Raw genomic sequence first — 22468 nt, 5'->3', positions numbered from 1 at the left:
AGAAAAAGAAAGATCTCTTGTCCTCTTTTATAAAAGGCATTGACTTTGCTTACCAGACATAGTATTTCTAGATATTCTGAAGTCCTCTATGGTCTTTAGATTAGTAACTCATTGTAAGGTTATTAATAATGATTAGTATATGTTTTGTTACTCTGATTTATCACAGGAAAATTTTTGCCTATTCAATTCTTGTTGGTATTGTTTCATTGAAAATATAGACAACAAGGACTTAAAGGCATTTTTTATGTTAAAATTTTTTTAAACATTTATTTTATGAGGGAGTGGGCAAGGGTACATACCATAAGGATGCGTATAGAGATTATAGGATAACTTGTGGAAATTGAATTTTTTTCTTTCGTCATGTTAGGTTCTAGGATCAAACTCAGGTCAGCAATATTGATGGCAAGTGCCTTTACTTAGTGAATTGCCTTGCCAGCCCTAATTTGTCATTTTAACCAAACAGCCTAATGGTATTGCTTGTGTCTTTTGTTTTATTTTGTTTTCTTTTTTTCGAGGCAGGGTTTCTCAGTGTAGCTTTGGAGCCTGTTCCAGAAATCTCTCTGTAGACCAGGCTACAACTGTTTTGTATAAGTAGTTGCATAAATTTGCCCTTTATCGAGCATGCTTTAAAAGATCCCCCCTATGTATCAGAACATGTGTTAGCAATCCATTTTGTTCTGAATAATATTCCTTCTATATTGTATCCATGTGGTAAAGGATATGCCAAGTTGGTTGTGGTAGCTCACACCTGTAATCCCAGCACTTGAAAGGTTGAAGCAGGATAATGGCTAAAACTTAGTGTAATACAGTACAAGTACACTCTAACAGTGAGTTAGAGTTAAGGCCCTGTTTTACCCTCTCCTCAGAACAAAAGATGTTTCCATGTGTTAATGTGAAGATTTCAATTTGTAGCTGTATACTTAGGAACAGAGTTGCTGGTGTGTGCCAGCTCTGCTTCCCCTTGGAGGAGCTGACAGCATTTAGAGAGTAGCTGCATCACTGTTTTCTCTGGTAAGGGAAGACTCTATAATTTTTCGTTTTTTTTTTTTTTTTTTTTTTTTTTTGGTTTTTCGAGACAGGGTTTCTCTGTGGTTTTGGAGCCTGTCCTGGAACTAGCTCTTGTAGACCAGGCTGGTCTCAAACTCACAGAGATCCGCCTGCCTCTGCCTCCCGAGTGCTGGGATTAAAGGCGTGCGCCACCACCGCCCGGCTAATTTTTCATTATTCTTGACGACACTTGTATTTCTTCTTCTTCTTCTTCTTCTTCTTCTTCTTCTTCTTCTTCTTCTTCTTCTTCTTCTTCTTCTTCTTCTTCTTCTTCTTCTTCTTCTTCTTCTTCTTCTTCTTCTCCTCCTCCTCCTCCTCCTCCTCCTCCTCCTCCTCCTCCTCCTCCTCCTCCTCCTCCTCTTCTTCTTCTTCTTTTTTTAAATATACTTTTGAGATAGTCTCTTGTAGCCCAGGTTGGCCTTCTGCTGGATGACAGGTGTGTGCCACCACACACAGATCTTGTGTAGTTTCTTTCTTTTTTTTGTTTTTTTTTGTTTTTTTTTGTTTTTTGTTTTTCGAGACAGGGTTTCTCTGTGGTTTTGGAGCCTGTCCTGGAACTAGCTCTTGTAGACCAGGCTGGTCTCGAACTCACAGAGATCCGCCTGCCTCTGCCTCCCGAGTGCTGGGATTAAAGGCGTGCGCCACCACCGCCCGGCGTGTAGTTTCTTTCTTATGTCTGTCTTAGTGTAAAGGCCTAGCTCACATATCCAAGGCTGGCCTTGAACTGCTGATCTTTGGCTCCACCTCCTAAGTGCTGTGTTTATAGGCGTGCACCACCATGCCTGGCAGCTTTGTAGTTATTATTTGTTTTTGCTTTTTGAGACAGGATTTCTCTGTGTAACAGTCCTGGCTGTCCTGGCTGTCCTCAGACTAGCTTTGTAGATCAGGCTGGCCTCGCCTCGAACTCAGAGATCCGCCAGCTTCTGCCTCTTAAGTGTTGGATGGAGTCTTGGGATTAAAGACGTGTGCTGCCACCACCCCGTGGCTTTCCAGTTGTTGATGGTGTCTCTGCAGCACAAAAATTTTAAATTTTGATGGAGTCCAGTTTACCTGTTTTTTAATTTTATTACTGGTAGTTTTGGGAAACCACAGCCTAAGTGAAAGTCCTGAAGTTATGCTTGTATCTTCTACTAAGAATTTGGTTGCTGGGGACTGGAGAGATGACTCAGAGGTTAAGAGTACTGCTTGCTCATCCAGAGGTCCTAAGTTCAATTACCAGCAACCACACGATGGCTCACAACCATCTGTAGTAAGATCTGGCACCCTCTCCTGACCTGCAGGCATACATGCAGACAGAACACTATATATATAAAATAAATAAATCTTTTAAAAAAGAGAGAGAGAGAGAGAATTTTGGTGTCGTACTCGCTTAGGTCTTTATCCATTTTGAGTAAATCTGTGTGCTGTGAGGTAGTCTTCCAGTGTTGTTCTTTTGAATGTTAATATCCATTTGCCCACCTGCCCTCCCCCCCGCCCCGTTTACTGAAAAGAGAATTGCTTCTCTGTTGCATTGTCTTGGTGCTCTTGTGCAAATACCTTTAAAAATTAAACCTCTTTTTACAAAAAATTTAAGAATATTTTTGAGTTTATGCAAAAAATTCTTATTTGTATACAGCTTAATTTCTTTTATGTTCTGTTCTGTACCTTGTATTATAACTTTATAAAGAAGGGCAGAAAGTAAAAAAAACTCTCTTTGAACTAATAAGATCATTCTCCTTTATTTATGAAGTTTTCAGACAAGAGCCATAAAAGGGCATTGTTTTTACACGAAAAAACTAATACAATTATTATTATTCATTAATTTTTAACAGGGTCTTTATGTAGCCCTGCCTGCCCTCGAACTCCCTATGTAGACAAGGCTGGTCTTGATCTCAGAGATCTGCTTGCCCCTGCTTCACAAATGCTGTATTAAGGGTGTGCACTACTATACCCAGCTTAAAAACAATTTCTGTCAAAGCAGTTAGGTGCTGCTGTCAAAACCGTTGGGTCTATAAATATGAGTTCTGTATAGAAGGAGAAATTTGAGACCCTGTTAGATTTCATGAAGATAAAGCAATTATTTATTTATTTTTTAATTCTTTGGTTTTTCGAGACAGGGTTTCTCCTATAGCTTTTGAGCCTGTCCTGGAGCTAGCTCTTGTAGACCAGCCTGACCTCGAACTCAAAGAGATCCACCTGCCTCTGCCTCCCGAGTGCTGGGATTAAAGGCATGCGCCACCACTGCCTGGCTAAGATAAAGCAGTTATAATTAAGCAATTATTTCAAAGTGACATTAGTATAAAAGTCAATTTTTATTGTTTCAAGCTTTTATTTTTTTTAAATTATTTAATTTTTTTATGTGCTTTCGTGTGAGGGTGTCAGATCCCCTGGACCTGGAATTACAGACAGTTGTGAGCTGCCATGTGGGTGCTGGAAATTGAACCCAGGTCCTCTGGGAGAGCAGCTGGTGCTCTTAACCACTGAGCCATCTCTCCAGCCCTCAAGCTTGTTTTCATAGGGCATTTTTACTATTTCATCTTTAGACAAGGACTTGATGCTTGATAATAGCAAAATACCTTGACCTGGTGGTACCAGGCTGCCCACACTGAACGGTGCTTTTTTTCCATTGCAGCAGTAAATGCAGCAGTGCATGAAGGTGTAGGTTTAGTCTGAGCTACTTAGGTGAGGAATGTTTGTGTATTCATCAATGTGGATATGGACTGTTCTAGCAGAGCTTAGAAACATGATCGTAGATCATCACAATGTACAATGTTTTGCTGTCTTCCGTGACACTGTAAATGATAAATGGTACATTGACACGTTTGTCTTAAACTCTCAGTCCCTCAATAAATCATGAAGATAACCATGTACAGAATATCATATGCTGACATATGAGCTTTGATATGGCTTTATTGATTTGAGCCAATATTGTGTAAATAGACCTGTTTTCCCTACATTCAATATTTCAAACAAATAGCCTCACACATTTCTACACAAAATCCTTAATTAGTCATAAAGGGGAAATAGCAACTGTAAATTGGAGAAACTGGACAAATGCCATTAACTGAGTGATTGGAATTAGCAGCACTTAGGTTGAGCAAACTGGCAAGTAGCTAGGGATGGCAACACGTGAGAGCTGGAGAAGTGTAAGGTCATCCTTGGATGTATACGGTGCTCAAGACCAGCCTGGACTTCATGAAACTTTTCTCAAACAAAGAAAAGCAGAAATATATTGCTAAAAATTTATAATCCTAGTAAAATATCAGACAAAACAAGATTAAGGGACAACATTATTGACCCATGTTCTTGAAAACTGTAGTTATAAGTTAGTTTAACCCACCCCAGACTCCCAAACATACTTTGTTTAAAAAAATTTTATTTACTTTCGGGATTGTCTGTATTTGTAGCCTGGGATGGCCTAGAACTTGTTATGTAATCCAGAATGGGCTTGAATTCTTTTTTTTTTTTTTTTTTTAAATATTTATTTATTTATTATGTATATAATATTCTGTCTGCGTGTATGCCTGAAGGCCAGAAGAGGGCACCAGACCTCATTACAGATGGTTGTAAGCCACCATGTGGTTCCTGGGAATTGAACTCAGGACCTTTGGAAGAGCAGGCAATGCTCTTAACCTCTGAGCCATCTCTCCAGCCCCTGGGCTTGAATTCTTAACCCTTTATCTCAGCTTCTCAAATTCTTTATTTGTAGATGACTGCTATCATACCTGTCATGAGCCTAAAATTCTTGGTATATGTGAAGCTGATTTAAGTACTTAAATATTTTTAAGTCTGTCTTAAATATTTTTCTGACTTTTTCCCTCCCAGAGTGAATAAGTTATTAAGGAAAATGAGACAGGGTTTCTCTGTAGCTTTGGAGCCTGTCCTGGAACTCGCTCTTGTGGACCAGGCTGGCCTCGAACTCACAGAGATCCGCCTGCTTCTGCCTCTTGAGTGCAGAGATTAAAGGCGTGCGCCACCACCACCTGGCCAGTTTTCTGACTTTTTGACAGGATTATTTGCCTAAATATAAAAACCAAAACAGAGCTTGAAAGGAGGGTCTGGTTGTGGTTTACACTTGCTGTCTAGAGGCGGAGGCAGGAGATTTAGAGTTTGAGTTGGTATGGACTTGGAGCTTCTAATCTCCACACTCCAGTGAGGTGAATGCATGAACAGAGCAGATGTGAGCTGTGGTGGTGGCCAGCTGCCTTCATACTTCTCCTCACGAATTTATTCAAGCCACAGGTGGTGTGCCACTGTCAAGTGACTCTTCCCAGTATGTCCTGTCGCCCCAAATCCAACTGATGCTACCATGGTAGGTGACAGTGTCCTTCAGTCAACAGCCAGGCTCCTCTCTTCTGCATTTCTCTCCTGTTATGTCTCTGCTCATTCTCTAAATCCAGTTCAGATGACTACAAGTTCAGTGTGGGAAGAAAGAGGCAACTCTACATCAAATCTTTTAATTCCATGGCATATTCTCTCTCTCTCTCTTCTCTCCCTCTTTCCCTCTCTCCCTCTCTCCCTCTCTCCCTCTCTCCCTCTCTCCCTCTCTCCCTCTCTCCCTCTCTCCCTCTCTCCCTCTCTCTCTCTCTCTCTCTCTCTCTCCCTCTCTCTCCCTCTCCCTTCCTCCCTCTCCCTTCCTCCCTCTCTCTCCCTCTCCCTTCCTCCCTCTCTTTTTCTTTTTGAGACACAGTTTCTCTGAGGCCGTGGCTGTCCTAGAACTTGCTCTGTAGACCAGGCTGGCCTCAAACTCACAGAAATCCACCTGTCTCTTCTTACCGAGTGCTGGAATTAAAGGTGTTCACTACTACTGCCTGGCTGGCATATTTTCTTGATACAGAAAAGGCTGAAAGTTGATAGTTGCATCCACATATTTTTTTCATATTAAATTTCTAAGTTTCAGGGGCTGAGGATGTATGTAGCTCTGTTGGTAGAGTGCTCACATGCACAAAATGCTGGGTTCTTCAGTCCACATTACCACATAAGTGGGACATGGTGGCACATGCCTGGAATCCTTGTACTTGGAAATAGAGGCAGGAGATCATAAGTTCACAGCCATCCTCAGCTATATAGAAAGCATGAGGCCAGCCTGGGTTAGATACCTTGTCTCAAAAATAAACAACAATTTATAAGTTTAGTATTTCCATTTAGCAGGTACATCAGTCTAAGAATTTTTAGGTGGTGCAATTCAAAAGTAAGACAGGGATGGAGAGTTAGCTTAGTGGAAGGATACTTGGTTAGCATGAACAAGACCCAGGGTTCAATTCTTAGCACTGAAATATGAATAAATGGGTTCATGCAAGATAAACCATACCTAAAATTAATTTATATCTTAAGAAGTTTCACATTTTAGCATGCGTTATAGACTTAGGTTAATAAATGTTGTTTTAACTTTTATTTTATTTTTGTTTTTTGAGGCCAGGTTTTATACTGGTCTCAAACTCAGTATGTAGCCCTGGCTGGTTTTGAATTCCTGATCATCCTGTCTCAGCCTTCCAACTACTGGATTACAGATATGGGGCACTGTGTCTGGTTTAATGAGAGTTGTTTTTTTAGGCTAGAAGTTATAGCAAGTATATTGTTCATGGTTATAAAAAAACTGAAAATTATCCTATAGGTTAATTCTTGGAATCAGTGGTTATTCCACAATAAAATATTAGTCTTAGAATTGTTTCATTATCTGGCCAGACATATGGGTAGGTGGAGATTTCCTTTATCCTTGAGCCTTTTTATATTTCTCTTGTCTATGAGGGATTCCTTCTCAAATAAAGTGGTACTTACTTTGTGCAAGTAATGGCTTCCTCAGTGCCTGCCCTCGTGCTGTGAGGTCACTGCCTTTCACACCTCTTGAATGAATGCCTCAAGTACTCAGAGATTACATTCATCTGGAAGGAATCTGGTAGGCGCACTCAAAGGACTGTTAACATCTCTAACAATTTCATGTTTTGGCAGGTAAACCTAGCCTTTAAGCAGCCTGGAAAGAGGCTAGAGCATCAAGGAATTAGAATTGAATTTGTAGGTCAAATTGGTGAGTTTTAAAATAGTATTCTTTTTTCTTTTGATGACTGAAGAGGGTTGGATTTAGCAGTTAAATAATTAGAACTTAGCTTTACAAAAAGAAGAAACTGATTATATGTAATAAAAGAGGACCTAGTATAGTAAATCATGTATCTCAGTTGTATTTAATGATATGTGACTCATTCTGCGTTTGTTCTTAGACTCTACTATAACATATTAAAGAAGTTAATGTAAACTACCAGCCTTGAAAAATAATCATATGTCTCCCATCTGCCTTCGTTTTTCATTAGTTTTACTCACAATGACCACTTCACCTTCATCTTTTGTTTTCCCATTTGTCTCCTGAGCTAGTGTCTACCTATAGCCAGACTCCCTCCTGAACAGAAAATTCCACATACAAAGGAAAGGAGCAATTTCCTCTTCACTTAGATCGGATTGTGTACATTTCCATGTGGGTTCTTCGGAGACACTCAAGTTAGCAGAAAGCAAAACTATATATACATTTTTTGGTGTTGAAGAGTCAGGAAAGAAAGTATGTCTTACCAGGACTCTCTCCATAGCTAGATTTAAAATCCAGCTAATTTTTACTGTACTTTTTTAAAGTACCAAAGCTGGAATGGTAGATATTTATCTATTATGGATAAAATCATACTCAGGAACAAGTTACAGAAATTGATAGTTGGTTTTATTCTTTTGTGCATTGTAGTTTTATCAAAGTAATGTATTTGTCTAATAAAACAGAACAGAATTGTATTTAAAGGGAAGATGCTCAGATGACTACTGGGAGGATGTGTCTGCTTCATATTAGGAAGTACAGTTACATGAAAGTAAATGAGGACTTCTCCATCAGAAGGGGTCATTGTGTTAGTCTGGAGTTTATCTATGCCCAAGTGGATATAATGAGGGAACAAAATTGAGATCATAGCTCTAGATTGTTAAAGTAGAAGCCTATTTAGCTAATTTCTTTTGGTAAAAAATTGTTTAAGCAATAGAAGCTTGGGTTTTATTGAATTGGATATTAAATATAATTGGTCTTTTTGATGTTTTAAATTTCTTAGAACTTTTCAATGACAAGAGTAATACTCATGAGTTTGTAAACCTAGTGAAAGAACTAGCCTTACCCGGAGAGCTGACTCAGAGCAGAAGTTATGATTTTGAATTTATGCAAGTTGAAAAGCCATATGAGTCATACATCGGTGCCAATGTCCGCCTGAGGTATGGATGTGTATTAGAAATTATAACAGAATCAAAACTAGAAAACCATGCTACTGCCGATGTCTTTATATAAACTCGTAATTACAATCCTGGAATGAAAGGCTTAAGATTTAAAAATTCTGTCACGTATTATGTTTCACCTGATTTGATAATGATTTGCAGTAATCATGGCTGTTAGCATTACAGAGTCAGAGATGTTTCAGTTTTACAATCCCCTTGTATGAGTTTTCGGTATTAGTTTAGATCTTTAGTTTTCTAACGAATCTCATCCCCAGAGTCTGAGTGGTCAGGGTTACACAAGCAAAGGGCAGAACTGAAGTAGGATTTCAGTTCTCTTTAGCCTTGGTTTGCCTTTTTATTCTGTGTGTGAGCACCTGCATGCCACTGTGCACATACAGCGGTCAGAGGACAACTTCCAGTTGGTTCTCTCTTTGCACCATATGGGTCCCAGAAGTCAAGCTAAGGTTGTCAGGCTTGCCAGCAAATGCTTGTACCTGCTGAGCCCCCTCACTCACCCAACATTTCAATACTTGAATCTTAATGAAGCAGGTCCCAGGGCCGCCTTTTTCTGTTTCACATGGTATTATTCATTTAGGATTGTGTTTGCTGGCACAAAAGGTAATAATGCTGCCTCAACTAGAGACTTTGAAAAAGCAAAATGGTGATGTGGGGAGGCTTTTTAAACAGCTGATGGATGGTCCCCTAAGGTCATTTCAAAAGTATTTATTTGTAAAATTGAATTTTGTAATTTTTCATGTTGTCAGCATTAAAAAAAAATTGGAAAGCTAGAAGTATAGCATGGGTAGAGTACATACTTAGCCTACAAGGGCCTTGAATTCACTCCCTAGTCCCAAAGCACCCTCAAATTAGAGTTCCTTTCTGAGTAAACAAGTGGAGTAAGTTGACACTTGGTCCCATCAAGGAGAAAGCTGAATTAGTTGGCATTTGCTTACTGAAGCACCCGAATTTAATCTATCTAGGTGGTTCATTTTATCTTCTCATTAACTCCTAGGTATTTTCTTAAGGTGACGATTGTGAGAAGGCTGACAGACTTAGTGAAAGAGTACGATCTTATTGTTCACCAGCTTGCTACCTATCCTGATGTCAACAACTCTATTAAAATGGAAGTGGGCATTGAAGATTGTCTGCACATAGAGTTTGAATATAATAAGTCAAAGTAAGTATCTTCTGCATCCCTGTGACCAAACTACCTGACAGAGTCAGTGTAGAGCAGTGAAGATTGTAGACTTGTTTTCTGACTACTTGAGCAATAATACATGTGTACTGTTGACAATTTAAATTATATAGAAGCGAAGGGAGGAAAATCACTAATAACATAATTTTCATCTTTACTACTAACCCACTATTAATGCCTTTCTTGTGTGTCTTCTCAGAGGTAAAAAGGGGTGGTAGACATGCCTTTTATATTTGTACTTTTAGAAAATGATCTCATTTTATTTATTGTATAATGCCTTTTGTTGTTAGTGGTGGTGGTTTGAGAAAGGGCCTTAACTATATAATCCTGGCTGGCCTGGAACTCACTATGTGGACCAGGCCTCTGCCTCTTTTTCGGATGCTGGGATAAGGGTATACACCACTTTGAGAGTTGTTGTAGAAGATGTGAAAGATGTGAAGATGCCAAGGAACAGGTACATGAATGATACAGTGATCAATAGAAGTCTTCACATAGGTAGTGGCCCCCTCCAATAGTTTGTTTTGAATTTGTATTTTTGAGATGGAAATATATAGTCCAGGCTGGTGTCAAACTCATGGTACTCCTGTCTCAGCTGGGATTTTTAGGCATGTAACCGCCATACTCAGTGTCACAGTTACTGACACGTGGTCTGATATGTTTTATCCATAAAAGGTCTTCATTTCCTATTATATTGAGTCAAATTATATATTTCATAAAATTATATGATGTAAAAAACCTATGATACCATTATACCAAAAATATTAGTAACTCCTTAATATCACCATGTATCTGATAGCATTCTTGAATTCCTACTTTTTTTTTTTTTTAAGACATGGTTTCTCTGTGTAGCCCTGGCTATCCTGGAACTCACGCTGTAGGCCAGGCTGACCTCAAACTCCGACATTCTCCTGTCACTTCCAAGTTTACATCTCTAACACTATCATATATGCCTTTGGAACTGTCCATAAGATAATTAGGCAGTTTGGAACCTAAAAAGCTGTCGCTGAAGCTTTCCTTCAGATTTCTGTGTTCATCAGTGCGTGGGTTATTATGTTGATATCTAGTTCTGGGAGGAAGCAAAAAATACTGAGTATTATGGGGGTTCTCAAATTTATTACTTCATGATTTCATGGCTTATTTATTTAATACAGTGCAGCAAACTTAACCCCTGAACATAGCACCTGGATCTCTTTGACTAGATGATTGGTTAGCTGCTCTTATCACACTAATAATACTGAGTTCTGAGTAAGGACTTTAGTGCTGAAAACATATTAATATGTATATTGTTATGTAAACATCAAGCATAAGAGCTTAACTTTTTATTCAGTTAAGTGCTTGAGTGCTCTGGAAACTTAACTTTTTTGGTTTTGGTTTTTGAGACAGGTTTTCTCTGTGTCACTCTGGCTGTCCTGAACTCACTCTGTAGACCAGGCTATCCTGGAACTCACAGAGATCCTCCTGCCTCTGCCTCCTGAGTGCTGGGATTAAAGGTGTGTGCTACCTCTGCCTGGCTATGAAAACTAACTTTTAAAGAGAGATCATTAATTGGGCTGGCTATTGAGTTCTCCAGGTATATTTGACCATCAAGTAAAAGTTTGAGTTCATATTTGCATAATGAACTGATTAATACTCTTTGAGAAAGGACATTAAAGATAGTCTCAATGGTATTTTGAGATAGTTATTTTCCTTGAGGTAATCTATTACCTTTTTAACTTGTCTCTTTTTTTGTTTTGAAACTGAAGTGTATGATACATATTTTTTCCAAATAGGTATCATTTAAAGGATGTGATTGTTGGAAAAATTTACTTTTTATTAGTAAGAATAAAAATACAACACATGGAGTTACAACTCATCAAGAAAGAGATCACAGGAATTGGTAAGTCGAAGAAAAAAAATTTAATTAAAATTAAAATTCCTTGTTGAAAATTTAGAAGTCATAGAATGTTAACACAAATTTGGAATCTACAGTGGATATTAACTTTGATATTTAGTATTTTGCTGTAATTCAGTGCTTTTAAAAAACAGTTCTTGAGCTTAATATAGTGGCAAGCCCCTCTAGACTGAGGCCAGAGCATCATTTGAGTGCAGGTATTAAGACCAGCTTGATTGTTAAAATGAAATTTTTTTTAAGATTTATTTATTTATTTTGTAGACAACATTCTGCCTCCATGTATGCTCACACACCAGCAGAGGGCGCCGGATTACAGATGGTTGTGAGCCACCATGTGGTTGCTGGGAATTGAACTCAGGACTTCTGGAAGAGCAGCCAGTGCTCTTAACCACTGATCCATCTCTCTAGCCTCTGTTAAAATGATTTTTTTTTTTAAAAAAATATTTATTTATTTATTTATTTATTATGTGTACAATATTCTGTCTGTGTGTATGTCTGCAGGCCAGAAGAGGGCACCAGACCTCATTCCAGATGGTTGTGAGCCACCATGTGGTTGCTGGGAATTGAACTCAGGACCTTTGGAAGAGCAGGCAATGCTCTTAACCGCTGAGCCATCTCTCCAGCCCCTAGAATGATTTTGTAATGGGCATTTTCTTCTTTAAAGACGAGGTGTTGTTGCCTCTAACTTTTCTTGCCTCAGTTTCCAAGTACTGAGGGTACAAGGAGGCTGAAAAAGAAGCCAGGCTTGGCTACATAGCCAGACCATGTCTCAAAACACAAAACAGCCGGCGGTGGTGGCGCACACATTTAACCCCAGCGCTTGGGAGGCAGAGACAGGTGGATCTCTGTGAGTTCGAGGTCAGCCTGGTCTACAGTGAGAATTCCACGACAGCCCCAGACTGTTTCACAGAGAAACCCTGTCTCAAAAGAGACATTAAAAAAAAAAACGAGCAACATGCATGGCAAACGCTCTACTGCTGAACTTCACCCTTAGCTCTTAATATAGCTGTTTTTATTTTAAACTTTGAACTGTCCTCAGTTTTTAGATATGGGTTGAAATAATTAATCCCAAAGTTTTGTATGTGTGTCATTTAAGTATTCAGCTTGGTGTTTTCTCTATGTTAAAATTGACTCTGTGGGAGATAGTTTGAAAATTTCAGAGAAAACCTTGATATAATGGTAAGTTATGTATGTCACTACCTTCTCTTCTAGCATATAGTAGGACAGATGGCAGGAGCTATGTGAGGCTGATGGAGCTGCATCTACCTGTGGGGAGAAAGTATGCAGCAGAGTGATAAGAGTAGAACAGAACTCGGAAGGGAATGGCCAGCAATGCAGCAATCAGCAGAAACAGGCAGAGATTTTACTTCTGGGAATATTCAAATCAATGTCATTTCTACCGTTGTACTAGGACCCAGCACCACAACAGAAACAGAAACAATTGCTAAATATGAGATAATGGATGGTGCGCCAGTGAAAGGTAAGTTAGTTTCATTCATCTGCTATTTTCTATTTGACAGACGTCTTCCTGAACATCCCTGGCTGGCCCTGTAACTTCTCCCTTGACCAGGCTGGCCTTAACTAACTGGTGGTGATCCTCGTGCCTCTGCCTCCCATGTGCTGGGGTTATAGGTGTGCACCACTGCATCTGGATTCATTTACTTCAAAATATTTTTTAATTAATTTTATTTTTTATGTGTATGGATATTTTGTCTGCATGTATGTGGGTACCATGTGCATGCCTGGTACTTGTGGAGACCAGAAGAGAGCATCAGATCTCTTGGAGCTGAAATTAGAGACAGTTGTGAGCTGCTGCGTAGGTGCTGGGAATCAAACCTGGTCCTCTAGAAGAGCAGCTCTTAAACTGCTGAGCTGTCTCTCCAGCCCTTAAAAATCTTTTTGTACATGATTTATTCGTGTGTGGGGAGGGTGTGTGCTTGCATTGCATGCATGTCGATGTCATAGGACAGCTTGTAGATGGTTCTCTGCTTCAATTATGTCTTCAGGCTTGATGGCAAATGCCTTTACTTCCTAGCCTTCTCGAAGCCTTTCACTTCTGTGTATGTGGGTGGCAGTGTTCGTGGCAGCTGAACTTTACTCTTCATTCAATATGAAAGTATGAATTCTTAAAATTAATAATGCCTGGGCATAGTAGCACATACCTTTAATCCCAGAATTTAGAAGACAGCAGCAGATTTTGTGACTTTGAGGCCAGCTTGGTCTACATAGAGTTCCAGGATAGTCAAGGCTACAAAGAAAGATCCTGTCTCAAACAAACAAAGAACAACAAAAAAACAACAAAACACAAAAAAGTTAAAAACAAAAAGCTTGCAATGATATTTTTTTTCTTTCAGTGCTAGAGGTTAAATCCAAGCCCCTCATGCATGCTAGGCAAGTACTGTACTACTGGGCTGTGTGTGTGTGTGTGTGTGTGTGTGTGTGTGTGTATTCTTCCATCTTTTAACTTAAAAAAAAAACTTTCCATTTTATTATTATTATGTGTGTTTCAATGCAGACATTTGTGCCATGGCTATGTGTGGAAGTCAGAGGACAACTTTCAGGATTTGGTTGATTTTTCTCCTTTCTCTGTGGGTTCCAGGAATGGAGTTCAGGTTTTCAGACTGCTCAGCAAATGCTTTTCCCTGCTAAGCCATCTGGCTGACTGGCCCTTTGTTGTTGAGATAGAGTCTCCCTAAGTTGCCCAGGAAGGCATTGAATTTTATGGTCTTTTGTTTTAGACAAGGTCAAGCTGGTCAGAATTACTCTGTAGCCAAGGATGACTTTGAACTTCTGATCTACAGGCATGCACACCATGGCTTGTTTACATTACTTGATAACCTTTAGTCGGTAGGCCAATGAAACCAGTATTCTGGTTGGTTTTTGTTAAGTTGATACAAGCCTACATATATTTGGGAAGAGAGAATCTTATTAATTGCAAAAATGCCTTTGTAAGATTGGCCTGTCAGAAAGTCTTTTCTTGATTAATGATGGATGTGGGAAGACGTAGCACGCTGTGGGTGGCACCACCCCTTGGCAGGTGGTTCTGAATTGTCTAAGATAGCAAAGTGGAGCACGCTATGGCAAGAGCAGGTTAGTAAGCAGCATTCCTCCAAGGCCACTACTTCAGTCCTGCCTCTAGGTTTCTGCTTGGCTTCCCTCAGTAGACTGTGATTTGGGATACATAAGCCAAATAAACCCTTTGCCTCCTAAGTTGCTTCTGGCCTTAGTCTTTATATTAACAATAGAAGGTAACCTAAGACATATCCTTAGGTTTTCTTACTGTGGTACAAATTACTTCAGAAAGGAGCTAATCTTTGTTGAGTGCCAATTGTGAATAAGACATTATAGTTTTTAGGTGTCATTAAGTTCCTTACTATTCTTTGAACTACTTATGTCTTTCCAGATGAAAAAAGTGCAAAGAATTGAAAACATTTGCTACAGTTTATAGAGTCACTGTCACTGTATAGTTGGCATTTGACCCAGGCCTTTCAGACTCCCATGCACTTTTGTTCAATACAATATTAGTTTGTAAAATACCAGAACCTCAAATTTTTATGTAAATTATAGATTTTGTGTAAATGAAATCCTAGCCCTCAGGTTGGTGAGGCAGGATGATGGCTGTGTATTCGAGCCAGCTTGGGTTATAGTGTGACTGCCTCAAAAAAAACCCTACAAACAAAAGTTAAATAATGGGGGCCAGACAAGATGGCTCATTGGGCAAAGGTGCCTTTGTGGAGGGGCTCATTAGGCCACACTCTTTCATTAGAACCTACAGGCAGGTAATGGGTGCTGGGGAGGGAGAGACATTTTCTTCAGTGGTTTAGTCACTAGTAATATGTCCACACTCCTGTAAATAATGCTTGCCTATGCTCCTGTAAGTAACCCTAATTGAACTCATTGGTCTCTCTCTCTCTCTCTCTCTCTCTCTCTCTCTCTCTCTCTCTCTCTCTCTCCCCCCCTCTCTCTCTCTCACACACACACACACACACACACACACACAATGAAATTAGAAGAGGTGACTAACTGGGAAGAGGGGAAATAGATCAGCAGAGGTTGAGGGTTGGAAGGCTACAGGAGAGTGTATTGAAGAGTAAACATGATAATGATCAAAACATATACATGAAAGTCTCCAAATGGAAACCATTACTCATAATTTATGTATGCTACTTCAAATATTTAGATAATATTAAATATATATGGCTCAGCATAGTGTTTCCATGAATGTTAGCCCCAATGTTTGGAAGGCAGAGGCAGGAAGACTTGAGAGTCAAGTCTAGTCTTTACTATTTAGGGAGACCCTATTTCAAAAGAGGGCCAGGATAGAGAAAAAGAGGGATAAAGGGAGGATGTGGAAGATAGAAAATATGAAAATCTTAGTAACATTTTTCTTCCTGGTATTGAAGATTGAACATAGAGTTATGAACATGCTAGGCAAGTGTTCTACTGCTGAGCTATCTTTCCAGTCTGTTATATTTTTAAATGAAGGTATGTCATTTTTTTGTATGTTCATGTGTGCATGTGTGTGTGCTGCATCTTGGGTGGAACCAAAGCACTGGTGTCCACTTGACTTCTTAGTCCTAAGTTTTATGTGATTATATCTAATTATTTGAGAATAATGGATATTGTTTTTCTTTCAGGAGAATCTATTCCAATAAGATTGTTCTTAGCAGGGTATGACCCAACTCCCACAATGAGAGATGTGAACAAGAAGTTTTCAGTAAGGTACTTTTTGAACCTGGTGCTTGTTGATGAGGAAGACAGAAGGTACTTCAAGCAGCAGGTAGGGCTTCAATTTTGGGGTAGATCTGATAACATCTAGAGAGCCTTTCCTCCTCTGAAGCTTACTATGCTGAGCAAGTGGGGTTCTGAGTGTGTGTGGGAACACTAAATGCTTATACAGAAGTAGGTGTTGTGAGAGATCTTTTCAGCCATTCCACACCTCTAGAGAGCTCCACTGTCAGTCAGCCCTTTTGTTTTTCTTCTAAGCAAGCTTTTTAATGTCTATAGTTGATAGATTTTGAGATTGTCACTTTATTTTTAATAAGTAGTTGTTATGTCCTGTGGAATACCCAGTTCTGACACTTTTTTTAAGTGTAACATAAAACTTTTCATTGGAGAATTAAATAGCTTTTATGGCATCTTGAATAAGGCTGTAATTAGAATGGTCTTCTGCAATGTGAAGTGGATTAATAAGAGTGTTTCATAGCCAAGTTAGAAATAATTCTGTGCTAGTTGGGCATGGTGGCTCATGCCTGAAATTCTAACACTTGGAGGCTGAGACAGGAAAATCACAGTTTGAGACTAACTTGGGCTACATAGTAAGAACTTGTCTCATAAGAACTAAATGAGGGGCTGGAGAAATGGCTCATCAGTTAAGAGCACTTGTCGCTCTGCAGAGAACCCAGGTTTGGTTCCTAGCACCCAAGACTGTGGGTCATATGGCCTCCTAGGCACTGAATGTGCACACGATGCACATGCACACATGCAGGCCAAACACCCCCACACAAAACATAAATCTAAGCAAACAAACGAAAAGGCCAGCCAGTTACGCCTTCAAACAGGAATTTAGAAGAGAGATTTCGGGATTACTGGTAGACAGCACCATGGGGATTGGAAGGCATTAGTGGGAAGAGGTATGGCAAGCTTAGTTAGCATGCATCATACAGAGTAGAGAGTAACTCAGTTTGGGAGAGAAGGAGTTAGTAAATTAGCATAAGGTATAGGGGGCTTCACATGTTTGGAATTTTATCCTGGAAGTACTAGGAACTATCAAAGAGTAATACAAGCAATGTTTATAAAACAGATAATGTGGGGGCTGGAGAGATGGCTCAGTGGTTAAGAGCACTGACTGCTCTTCCAGAGGACCTGAATTCAATTCCCAGCACCCACATGGCAACTTACAACTGTCTGTAACTCGAGTTCCAGAGAATCTGACACCCTCACACAGGCATACTTGCAGGCAAAACACCAATACACACAAAATTAAAAAACAAAACAACAGACAACTTGGGGTCCAATGAATGATTCACTGGGAAAAGATGCTTGCTGCCAAGTCAGAAGACCTGAATTCATCCCCCAGAACCCACAAGGTGGAAGGAGAATGACTTCAAGAAGTTCTTTAGCCTGTGCATGTGCTGTGGCACACAAGTGCACACATATACATGTGAAATGTACAAGTAAAGATAATGTGGCAGTGATATGAAGGATAAATTAGAACAAGAAAAGCTGTTTCCCAGAAAGTAGGTTCCGTGTTCTAAGGCCATGACAAGGGCTTGACCTTAATGGAAGCAATGGAACCGCAGCAGATTTGGGGGATTCTCTTAAAGCAATAACAACTAAGACTTTGTGCTAGGGTGGATTTTTTTGGTGAACATGAGTGCAGGTGGGAACAGGAAGAGTCAGGACGGCTGAAGACTTTGATGGGGAATTGAGATGGTTTTACAGCTTGCTGCAGCCAGTATTTCCATAGTAAAAATCTAAGCCATAACAGAGAACTCCACTTATTACTGCTATCTTATATTTTCCCATAGGAGATCATCCTGTGGAGAAAAGCACCTGAAAAACTGAGAAAACAGAGGACGAACTTTCACCAGCGGTTTGAATCTCCAGAGTCACAGGCATCTGTGGAACAGCCCGAGATGTAAGCAGAATAGGACAAAAGCAGCAAGAACAAGAACTGTAGCCAAGAGCTGAAGCTCAGTGGACTAAAGATGGTAACAGCCTGGGGGAAAGTCCAACTCTGTCTGCTCGTCTTCCTTATCCTCAAGTGCTGCATTTATCTTACAGTATGATTAAAGATTCTTTGTGTATATACATTTTAAAAAGTGCTTTCTTGGAAACACTGGAGAATTCTTAAGCTGCCTTTTTTGTTTTCTTTTTTACTGCACACTGATAAGAACTCAGATGCATCAGCAAAAATATTAAGGATTTTCATGTGAGTAGGCTGGTATTTGTAATTTTGTTTCCTTTATACATAATGTTGAAATTTCTTTTCTCTTTTTTCATGCTAATGATTACCTCTTATTCTCTATGTGCAAAAAATTAAATTTTTTTTTTTGTTGTTTAAGTAAAATGAGAAAACCTGAGTAGTCCTTATGTCTTGCATAGTTTTAAGGCACGGTTCCTCAGTACTTTTGAGAATTGTTTTTACATTTGTATCAGAAACCAACCTGGTGTTGCATGGTAGATGCTTCTGGATCTGCCATTTCACGGCTTCCTGAATTTTAATCTTTGGGCTCTTCTGAGGTGTATTAAAATTTTCCAACCAAGAGTGTACGTGGCATGTGGTTGTGGTCCTCTTCCCCCATGTTAACCTTTTTTGCTATTTCTGTATTACCATGTAGGTTCTGCAGTGTGGAGCTCACACGTTGGCATTTTAGAATGTCTTAATCCTGTATCATTTTTCCATAAATACTTTGAAACATGTATATACTTTTTAATATAAGGACTCTTTGCCATATGTATGTATATATTTCTTTGGGGATAAGAGGACCTGTGAAGCAAATACAAGGATCCACCAGATCTGGACAATTTTTTGTTAACTGGAACATTGGTTTGTTCAAACTCAATTAAACATCACCTAGTCCATTTAAAAAAAAAAACAAAAAAACAAAAAACCAAAAACACTAAATTCAGGTCATTTGTCCAGTGTCTCTGAAGAAGGTGGCTGCAGTCATCTGAGCACAGACAGTAATGTGGAACATGGGCAAGACAAGTCTGCTGTGTGGGAGTTACTCAGTTCATTTTTCTTTCCTACTAGTATTCCTTGACACACCTCAGAGCAAGTTTTGTCAGTTAGCCTTACTTTCTGAGTAACAGCCCGAGTTACATTTCTTTAAATCTATTTTACTATGATGGCACTTTGATAAAATGGCCAGCAACCAACCCTGGCCAAGGTTCCACATACCACGTCCTGGAGCAGCTATTGTAAATGTGGATTTCTAAGAATGGCCATGTTTCCCTTCATGTAAGTGCCTGTTCAGAGTTTCAAATTTTCAAAATGCCAAATATTTTCATGGTCACTTGCATGTAGTAATCTAGGAATATTCAGAGATTTTGAAAACCAATTGTATTTAACCAGCCTCAAGTTGTGCAACTATGATATATAATAAATAATTTGAAACAAAATCTGTGCTTGTAGTCTGAGTAAAATGACTTTATTCTCAAGTCTTCTCATTGTTAGTACGTTGAACACAGGATTGCCCAGTGGTTTAGGAAGACATAACAGTGAGTTTTTATAAATAGTATGTAGCTTCAGGTTTGTTAAGTTTTTTATTTTTTTTTTATTTTATGTGTATTGCTGTTTTGCCTGCATGTGTATATGTCCAGACATAATGGGCAGTACCCAAGAAGGGCAGAAAAAGGGCATCAGACCGCCTGGAACTGAAATCACAAATGGTTGTAAGCAGCCATGTAGGTGCTAGGACAGAACCCAGGTCCATTGGAAGAGTAGCCAGTGCTATTAACCACTGAGCTCTCTCTCCAGCTCCACCAGCTTCAGTTTTAACTAGTTATATAATGCTCTTAATTAGTTTGCTTAAAAATTCATATAAAAATGCTTTTTTACTCCACCTGAGACTTTCTGGTACATGACCAATTTGAAAATTTTTCTCAACTCTGTATTTGGGATTTCACTTAAGGTTGGTAAATAAAAAAACAATAGCAAACTATAAGCTAAATTTGTCCACTGATGTACGTAGTATCATAGTGGTTCTCAGTCTTAGTCCAATGTTGGGATTACTTCAAGAACTTGAAAAAAATCGTCATGCCTAGATTTCACCTAGACAGTAAAATCAGAATCTCACTGGGAGTAGTGATACATACCTGTAATCCCAGTATTTGAGATGCAGAGGCAGGACGATTACCACAAGTTCAGGGGCATCTTGGTCTACGTAGTTCCAAGCTAGTTAGAGCTATATAATGAGGCTCTATCTCAAAAAAAAAAAAAAACAACAAAAACAAAAAAAACCCCATGTATTGGACATAAGAACAAAATTACTGCCGGGCGGTGGTGGCGCACGCCTTTAATCCCAGCACTTGGGAGGCAGAGGCAGGCGGATCTCTGTGAGTTCGAGACCAGCCTGGTCTACAAGAGCTAGTTCCAGGACAGGCTCCAAAACCACAGAGAAACCCTGTCTCGAAAAAACAAACAAACAAACAAACAAACAAAAAAAAGAACAAAATTACTTACGGTTGAAGAGACACTAAACATGTTTCTTGTTTTGTTTAAGATGGTCTCATGCAGCCAGGGCTGTTCTCAAATTTACTATATGGCTGCAGATGACCTCGAAATACCTTTTGAAAACATTAAATCCCAGCAGAGACAGGTGGATCTCTGTGAGTTTGAGGCCAGCTAGTCTATAAAGAGTTCCAGGACAGCCAGGGCTGTAACAGAGAAACCCTGTCTGGAAAAAGAAAAAAAATTAAAGTAGGGTCTTGTAGCCCAGCTAGTTTTGAATTCCTTATCTAACCAAGGTCTGATCCCTGTTTTCCCCTCCCCACATTGTGTAGGCATGCACCACCTTTCTCAGTCTCTTGAATGCTGCGTTTACAGACATGAAGCACTGTATCTGATTCTCTGTACTTCTACACTAAATGATGAAAGAAAGAAGAAGGCCCATGTGACCATACACCTATAAAGGTTTCCAAAACACAAAAGGAGTGGGTAGAATTCTGTGCTTATGTACCTTCTTAAAAAGAACGGCATCTCTGGGAAGATGCATAAGCTTTTGTGTGGCTTAGGCATGGTGCCCACTTACTGCTTGGAAATAAGTCCGTCTTCCTGGTTAGTTCCAGGAAGGGTCATCTCCTAGGAGGGGGATCAGTGGCGTGCCTGTACCTCTTTAGTATGGATATGGTACTTTCAGTTAGAGTGTAAGGGAAAGTTACTTGCTGTACCACTTATATTGGTGGAATCTGTTGAGCATGGAAAATGCATCCTCCAGTGGCTTATACCCTCTGCTGCAACTTTACAGATTTTAGATTTTCAGGCATAGGCAAAAGCATAGTGAGGAAAATACACATCCTTATGTACAATTTATTTTTTTAAAGACTTGAATGTCCTTAAATTGTCAGAAGTTGGCTACTGATTAGCATGGTCAGCTTTTACATTGCAGAACACATCTTCAGCTCTAGTCATGTCCAGTCCATACATACTCTTGTTCCACCTGACTTTCTAGTAAGGCTGTCCCAGGGAACCTTGGTTTTTGAAACTCTTGTGGACCAGGCAGGCCTCAAACCTGGAATTACTCTTGCCTCCCCCTCCTGAGTGCTGGGATTGATTTTGTGTGCCACTGTGCCTAGCCAAGTCTATGAATTTTCAAGTTCAGTGCTGGGGGAGATGGACAAGGAGAGATAGGAGGAAGAGGAGGGTGGTTGAGTTAGAAAGAAATGGGAGAGCCTGGGAGTAGGGAGGGAATTCTGAGGCAGAGGAAGGGAATCTTCAGGGTCAAAAGTGGGTGAAGAGGTTAGGGTGAGCTAACCAGAGTTTCCAAAGTGAAAACTGGACTAGGAGAGTAGGATGGTTTTGGAGGGCACAGATTTTGAGCCAAGTATAGGGATTTTGTCCAACAGTTAGTCAATGACCATATAAGGGAACTGACTGAGGTTCTGTGGACCTGTGACCATGAGCCAGGCAGTGGTGTGGTCCAGGGAGCTGCTGTCCAGCCCACTTTATATGAGGACCAACTGACCTCACAAAAAGCATGCAGTTTTCCTTTAGTAAGAGTAACACAATAATTTTCCCCAAAACTGAGAGGAAAATATTTAACATGCATTGTAGGTTTAGGTTTGGAATGGTTGGTCTCCATTGTGGAGAAAGGTTTATGTGACCCTAGGAAGCAAAAAGTCAAAGGGACCAGACTGGAGAAGGCAACAAGAAGAGATGATCTCAAGTGAGATCTTTGAGTTGAAGATAGGGAAGAAGGGTAGGCCCAGGAGTGTACTTGCTCATGTAGATAGATATAGACCTCTTGTCCTAGGAAGAAAGGAGGGAGGGTAGGTTTGCAGATCTGTGGGGTCTCCTTTTTCCTCATTGTTGGTTGAGTACCCGTCTGTAAGGACAAAGGGAGCAGAGGTGGAGTGCTTTGTGCAGTGCGATGAAAACAGCTTTCCAGGAGACTGCTTCA

The 22468-nt window shown here is 39.7% G+C and overlaps 1 protein-coding gene across 1 annotated transcript in view; it reads left to right on the top strand.

The window, feature by feature from the left end:
• The window catches only part of Vps26a (VPS26 retromer complex component A), a 28046-nt gene extending 8571 nt beyond the window's left edge, over positions 1–19475 (top strand). Inside the window, exons 3-9 of the mRNA XM_057751996.1 lie at positions 6976–7051; positions 8100–8256; positions 9269–9433; positions 11221–11327; positions 12754–12822; positions 15980–16122; positions 17873–19475. Coding sequence (XP_057607979.1) covers positions 6976–7051; positions 8100–8256; positions 9269–9433; positions 11221–11327; positions 12754–12822; positions 15980–16122; positions 17873–17986 — 831 coding nt within the window. The 3' untranslated portion in view covers positions 17987–19475. The remainder of the gene's footprint in view (positions 1–6975; positions 7052–8099; positions 8257–9268; positions 9434–11220; positions 11328–12753; positions 12823–15979; positions 16123–17872) is intronic.
• The last annotated feature ends 2993 nt before the right edge of the window (positions 19476–22468 follow it).

The sequence above is a fragment of the Chionomys nivalis genome, chromosome 19 (assembly GCF_950005125.1).
Source record: "Chionomys nivalis chromosome 19, mChiNiv1.1, whole genome shotgun sequence".
Classification (NCBI taxonomy): Eukaryota; Metazoa; Chordata; class Mammalia; order Rodentia; family Cricetidae; genus Chionomys; species Chionomys nivalis.
Note: the sequence above shows the minus strand (reverse complement) of the source record. Positions and strands in the feature narration are given on the sequence as shown.